Source organism: Engraulis encrasicolus, chromosome 18 (assembly GCF_034702125.1).
Source record: "Engraulis encrasicolus isolate BLACKSEA-1 chromosome 18, IST_EnEncr_1.0, whole genome shotgun sequence".
Classification (NCBI taxonomy): Eukaryota; Metazoa; Chordata; class Actinopteri; order Clupeiformes; family Engraulidae; genus Engraulis; species Engraulis encrasicolus.
Genome location: NC_085874.1, coordinates 12,447,325 through 12,454,824, shown reverse-complemented (window position 1 = coordinate 12,454,824; position 7,500 = coordinate 12,447,325). Strand labels below are relative to the sequence as shown.

The 7,500-nt window shown below is 43.9% G+C and overlaps 1 protein-coding gene across 1 annotated transcript in view; it reads left to right on the top strand.

Annotated features, from left to right (window-relative positions):
* Window positions 1-7,500, top strand: part of mfsd2b (MFSD2 lysolipid transporter B, sphingolipid) — a 41,850-nt gene that overhangs the window by 22,366 nt on the left and 11,984 nt on the right. The window contains exons 5-7 of the mRNA XM_063223033.1: window positions 1,300-1,423; window positions 3,792-3,870; window positions 4,616-4,797. Of these exons, the coding sequence (XP_063079103.1) occupies window positions 1,300-1,423; window positions 3,792-3,870; window positions 4,616-4,797 (385 nt within the window). The remainder of the gene's footprint in view (window positions 1-1,299; window positions 1,424-3,791; window positions 3,871-4,615; window positions 4,798-7,500) is intronic.

Sequence of the window (7,500 nt, the reverse complement as noted above, 5' to 3'; positions counted from 1 at the left end):
TGTGTGTGTGTGTGTGTGTGTGTGTGTGTGTGTGTGTGTGTGTGTGTGTGTGTGTGTGTGTGTGTGTTTGTGTGTGTGAAGGGCACTGTTTGGGAGTGGATCTTGTGGTTCTTAGCATTGCGAGGAGGGCTGACTATCTTGTCAGCCACAGAAACTCCAAGGACAGATCCTTAACCAATGTGTCACTTCAACATGTGTCAACTCCCCTTTTAAAAGAAACCTCCAACATGGGTGCCCTTTTTCATGTCAGCTAGATTGTTTTTGTATTTGTCAATTTATTTTTTTATTTTAAATGACAGCCCCAAATTGTTTGTTAATTAACAATTCAAATATGAATGCCTAATGTACTCAAACGATGAAGAGATCTAAAAAGAGAATGAAACAGCAAGATGATGACAGTTGTGAATGGAGTAGTATCCTGGATGGTCCCTCTCGTATTGCAGAACGGGGGACAGCAAAGCGTTTTATGATAAATACTTAAAATTAACATAATAAAAGACTAAGCACGCTAAATAGGTCAAGAAATATAAACAGCTGCATCAACAAAACATCAATTTCAGTAATGTGATTCAGTAATTTTAGTTGGGGCAGCTGTGGCCTAGTGGTTAAGGAGATGGTTGTAGATCAAAGGCTTGCAGGTTCGAATCCCACCCTACCACTCCCTGTCTCACTCCATGAAAGTTCCCGCGGCTTTAACTGCCAATGTACAGGCGAGAAGTACCGAACTCTGCTTTCCAATTGGTTACTCGCTTACTCGCCTCGCTCGAAGTTAAAATATTTTCAACTCGGGATCCAACCACATCGCATTGCTTGTATAGTACTCGCCTACTCGCCTGCTCATCTCGCTGGAACACATTGACATTCTATTGACTTCATTCGCTGAGCGAGTAACTAGTAGCGACGTGTGTGTACGGCCCTTAAGACTCCTAACCCCACACTGCTCCAGGGACTGTAACCAATACCCTGTATCTAAATAACTGTATGTCACTTTGGATAAAATTGTCAGCTAAGTGTAATGTAATGTAATGTAATGTAATGAGTAATGAATGACGAATGAAGTTGTGAAAGGGCTAGTAAGACGACGGGCTCTCCCATATTGCCGGATGGGGATTCAACAAAAAGTCACTGAATAATAATCACCTAAAAATGGCAAAACATTTGATAACACCCAAAATGTCTTTTTTAGATTTCTGATATATCAGCATTTTAAACAGCCAACAAAACGGCAAGAGGAGAGTAATGCATGAGAGTTGTGAATGGGCTGGTAAGTCTCCTGTATGGTCTGCTCTGGTGTTGCAGGATGGTGGGGTGCACTCCCTTTGTGGTGGTGGCCTACTTCTATCTCTGGTTCGTCCCGCCCTTCGCCCACGGCAAGTTCATGTGGTACATCGGCTTCTACTGCCTCTACCAGACCCTCATCACGGTAAGATGATACCCCATACCCCCCCCCCCCTAAAAAGCACACACATGCATGCATGCACGTGCACACACACACGAGCACGCATGCACGCACACACGCACGCACACATGCACGCACATATACATACACACAGACATACACACAGACACACACAGACACAGACACAGACACACACACACACACACACACACACACACACACACACACACACACACACACACACACACACACACACACACACACACACACACACACACACACACACACACACACACACAGCCTACCTCTCCCACCCAAGCCAAACTGGTCATAATAAATGAGCAGACCTTGCTTTTCTCCTTGACGAATGTCCTGTCCCCAAATAGCTCCTGTGCCCCCCTCTCTCTTCTCATCCCCTCCTCAGGAGCTTAAATGAATCTATACATCAAAACAGCACAATGACACTGCTCTATTACATTAGGAATCAAGATTAACCACTGAATTCCACATCCAGACCAGCACATGGGAGAGCAAGAAACGCAATTTCAAATTCTTTGTATGACCAGTGCATGTAAAGAAATTGACAATAAACTTGACTTGACTTGACTTGACATGACCCTTTGCCTAACCCCTGGAAAGGGGCTTTTGGGGACTACAGCGAGTTGGTTGCTAGGTTACGACTTAACAAGTCAAAACACCTTAAATCTGGGGCTCTTTTGATGTGGTACGTACGGGGCAGAGATTTATCTTTGTTTTTGCGTCGTCACTAAGGTCTGGCTGGAATATCCATCCCACTGCTAGCACTGTTACCAAGCTACCTACCACTCACATGGTAGCGTTAAAGCTAAGCGAGCCCCATGTTGCTAGCCACAGTGTGCTTCATAATGATAAGTCAGTGGGGACTCCTTGATAAGTATATGGTGCGCTTCACCAGCAGATTGGCTAAATGCTAGTTACTCCTTTTAGCCTTTTTGCTATTGTCCTTTAACAAGGAGGCCAAAACACAACAAAACAGCAGTCGAGTTTCATGCAGAGCACCCCTACATCATCCATAATGAAAAAAAATAAACAGTAAACCCATGGATGATGTTGGCCACTCAATCATCAAGTCCTTGGAAAGATTGTTTCCTTTGACGTAGCAAACAGCGAAATCCAGTCCCGCAAACTGGTCACGGTTACACCAACAACATAAATAGCAATGTGCAACGAGGCCTCGCAAATGACATGCCTCCACATTATGGCACAAAGGCTGGGCAAGGCCTTTTCCTACTGCCATTTATTTTTGTAGTCCCCCTGGCACGATCGCCTGGCCACAGGGCTGAGTCGGCTGTTGTGTAAATTACTGAGCGAAGGCGGGAGGGGAAGAGAGAGGGAGCGAGGGAGGGGAGTGGAGGGAAAAGGCGATTGGGTGACCGGTTTCACCGGCATGGGCAAGGTGCATGGCGCTGGGTGTCATGGGGCGGCCAAAAGGAAGCGACTGCTCATTGGCCGGAACGAAACCTTTTCGCTGATTAATATTGATGACGCTCCAAATGTGGAACAAAAATGAAATGTTTATGAAGAAGGAAAGAGAGAGAGAGAGAGAGAGAGAGAGAGAGAGAGAGAGAGAGAGAGAGAGAGAGAGAGAGAGCAAGAGTAACGCCCATGGGCTGTGAACCGTATATGTTTTTTTATGCCACGCTTATTTGTTCTTCAGGCTGCTTCTTTGTTTTTCCACTTACATTTTGCAATTTTGTTCATTTTGTTGCTTAGAAGATTGTTTCCTCTTCCATATAACCCCAGTACATTACAAATTTAGAACAATTCAGAACTTCCCTACAGGGCTAGATTCTTCTCCGTTTCCACCTCTCCTCGACTGCTTCTCTTAGGTTCAACATAATGTGCATTATTCAAAATAAATTCATAACAGAATTTCAAAGCTATTCAAATCATCGCAAGGTAATAGACATAGAGCAGGGATGGACAACTGGAGGCCCGGGGGGCACATGCGGCCTGCCTCGTCACTGAGTGCGACCCATACATAAAACATAGCCTATTAAAAAAATATTTTGACCAGACTTTTTTTACACTAGTGCTGAATCTGTGGAGATTATACTGTTAGACGATAGAGAAGATTCCTATTTCTTGAAAACCAATTTCAGCGGTCAGTGATCAGCCAATTACAATTTGAATCTGCAAGTTTCAGTCAGATACGCGGTCATGTGGCCCTCCGATGGTGGCGAAGAAAAAATGTGGCCCTCCTTACCATGAAAGTTGCCCATCCCTGACAATAATGAAAGGATGTGCTAGACTGCTGTTCTAATAGCAAGGACAGGAGGATGGATATATTGCTGATGACACCTGTCATGTTCTATGTTGTTCTACTCGTGTTCTTCCTTGTGTTCCCCTGCAGTGTTTCCACGTGCCGTACTCAGCCCTCACCATGTTCCTCAGTACGGATCAGAAGGAGCGCGACTCAGCCACGGCCTACCGTACGTTCCTCATTGCTTCCACAAAATCATCCCGAACATAGCTCAGAGTCAGCATTGATAATGAATGAGCTCTAGAAATATGGTAGTAGGCTGCCTTTAAGGTGCATTGGGTAATATTTTAGTAGTTTATTTCCAGAATTCTTGCTGTCCATTCACAAATTGTACCTTTTTCACGAACACTTAACACCACCTTCTAATTCTAAATATTCATTATGACTGGGAAAATGTCATTTTTCACATCTGAAACGGGGCATCTTCTCAATGGCCATTTTGAATTTCCAGAAATATACATTTTTTGCTGCAAACCTTACTGTACTTTGGTCATACTTGTAAATATTAATTTATTACTTGAGAATTTGAAATGGCAATAGGCAGCACGATTACAATGAGCAGCATAGTTGCAAAACCTATTCTGGCCACCATCCTACACAGTGCACCTTTAAAGAAAATACCCCCACTGTTCCCCCACGGTCCCTCCCAAGAACTCTGCCATAGCGCTCCCTGAATTCAACTGGTCAATTCCATCTTAGCAGCACCTGCTATTGATTTTGATCAGGGTATGATGAAAAAAAAAACGGAAAGAATTTTTCTTTAAATCAATTAACATCAATGGAGTTACGTATTTTAGACCATGATTGAAGTCATGCAAAAGGAGTCAAGCTATAAAAAACAAACCCCACACCCCACAATAAATTGCCCCCTGGTTTTGGTTATGGTTTTGAATTGTATTCTGTCTCCCCTGCAGGCATGACGGCAGAGGTTCTGGGCACGCTCATTGGGGCTGCCATCCAGGGCCAGATCGTGGCAGGTGCCCACACGTTGAAGCACTGTCTGCACCACAACCTCTCTGCCAGTCACCTGGGTAATGGCAGTGGTGCAGAGGTCATCCGCAGCCTGGCGCTGTCTCAGGACTTCCTGTCTCACGCGGTACGTGCGTTGCTGTGACAACCGTTGTTCTGTCAAGATGGGCTGCTTTGTCGAAATTAGTTATCAGTGGCTTGTTATCATAACCCAATCCCCATACCCCTAACTCTAACCCTAACTCAGTGTCCAGACCTAGCCCTAACCATAACCCCTAATCCCTGGATCGGTTTGTAGCTCTGCTTGATGAGTTATGTAGGTAATATCTTTTGTTTTTAAGGCTGAAGAAGTAATAAAAAACAAGAATAGCAGTCGAGTGCAGCGTTTCTGCAACAACTGTAGGTAATATCAACAGCACACTGGCTCAGGTAGCGTGGCTGAATGAATGAATGAATGCATTTATTTAGTGTATTAGATGTAAAAAAAACCAGCATTTATTTTTGTGGCAGAACGGTCTTAGAGGGTAAAAGAGGCGGGGAGGGTTTGGCAAATGACCCGGGTCGGAATCAAACCTGTGTTGCTCGTGTAGCAGACCAGTGCCCAACCGATTTAGCCATGGCTGGGCCTGAAATCACCTATTTGAAGAGCACAGACAGAAGGAATCCATGGCAGGACTTTACTCAATCCAGTTTAGTCAGACATGGACAGGAAGTCAGATGCTCTCTGCCTATCCTCTCCTGTTTTGTCCTCCCCTCTCAATTCGACAACGCTTTGCACTCAGGGGAGCCGTTAGTGACAAGGTCACCTTGAGGCCCTGGAAAAAAAGCTTTCAGCACTTCGCTTTCAGCAAATTGCTCCTGAGTTTAACCTCCTCTGAGAGATCGCCTTTTTTTTGTTCTGGGAATCCGCCATTCACTTAATGGTCAGAGTCAGACGTCTACTCCCATACTCCCTTTCCCCCTTTTTTCTACTTTCAGGTTTTCAGTCTGCCCTTCAGAATCGATGAATGCATGCTAACATCCATCTAAATGCTGCATGATCTTGTCAAAGAGACACCCTGTGGTGGTGCTATTTTTACGAACCAACCAACCTCCATCAGCTCTTCTAAAACAAGGCCTCGTTTCTCCCTCAAACTGAAAATTTAATTCACCCAAGCATGGCTTGGGCAAGTTTTGCTCTTTTGTGGCGTTTTCTGGAGACGAAACCAAAGTGTGCGCACGTAGTCATTTTTCTGTGCAAGAGGCTGTAAACTATGAATGCGTTTGCCCCCAAGCTCAGCACTTGCTCACTGGAACATGCTTAGTTGAGAAATTCATTTATGATGTCGAAAAGGCATCAAAACTGGTTTGCTGTGTGTGCTGCGCACTGTAAAAACAATATTTTCATAGTGTTCATACGTCTGTCATGACAGAAACAAATACCTACTGAAAAGTAGGCTTTATGAATAAATGAAAATTCATTGTATATTGCAGTATGTAGTAACATAGAACCAGTGCCTTTTGAAGTACAATGTAGTCTCTATTCTGAGTGACAGAACATGGAAAATGCAATGCATAGTGTATAGGGTATATTGTCTTTAATAATGTATATCTTTGTAGATTATCTCTTTGTAGGAAATGTTACATAATAGACTGATTGACTGAATACCATACCATGTGTTGTGAGTTGTGCACTGCAGATGGGGTCGTCAGCGGGCCTATTCAGTCTTTGCGGGAAATATTCAACTACATCATCACAACATTGCTATGACATTACTGAGAGGCTTAAGTAACAAATTAAGACATAGCCTACACAATTTTGGTGACATTAAGATTATAACATAGGTTCTGCTCTAAGGGGTTAATGTATGAATGTGGCTCTGTATGTGACAGTGCTACAAATATCATTGTTGTTTGTATACATGGATTTCACATGCTTACAAACACTTGGCTGCACGTGTACAAGATTCCCCATATTGGAAATCTTCAGATCTACTCCTTCAGCATGTGTCAAATGGCATACTTGTGTCAGAGCACAAACAACATAATAGGTAAACAACATAGTAGCCATTTAGTGCGCGCAGTGTCCATCGTTCGCGCACTGCATTTTTGAGCGTTGTTAGGGCAGCACCTGGGTACTCTCAGTGCACTGAATTTTCAGTGTGAGCGCCCCACGCACTGAAACAAAGTGCCCGAAGTACACAAGTGTGCCATTTGAGACACAGTCTTACAATAATGCAAGGGTTGCCTGAAGTCGGCCATGTTGGATCCGTCTTGCTTGCTTGATGTTAGACCCTGCCCTGGTTTTGCCTGTCTACAGACGCCTATTTAGTACATCCAGTAAGCAATGAGATAGGGTGAGAATGAAAGGTTGCACACTGAGGAAAAGGCACACGCCGAAACGTGTCTGTGCACAAAAAATAAAGAAAAAAGAAAAAAATTGATGCAAGGTGCGCCCCCCTTTTCTTTGATTCTAAGTATTCATTTGGGACAGCACCCTTAAAAGTTATCAAGAAACCTGAGTGAAGCCTGCTACCTACTTGATATAGTGTGAGAATGTCCACGACCGACTTACACATGTACAGTCTAGCCACATGAGCTTGAAAACAAACATAATTCACGTTTGAGTTGTGAGTGGTAGCAGACAGGGAATGTTCCACATGTGCACCTTACACCCAAACATTTTTTGTGGAGTCAGTCAGATGTTTGACTCCCAAAACAGCCTCAGGAAAACTCCTAGTTCCTGTACCACGAGAGGCGTATGCCACTTGTGTGTATGCTGTCTTTGAACAACATTATCTACGCATGGGATTGTGTGTGTGTGTGTGTGTGTGTGTGTGTGTGTGTGTGT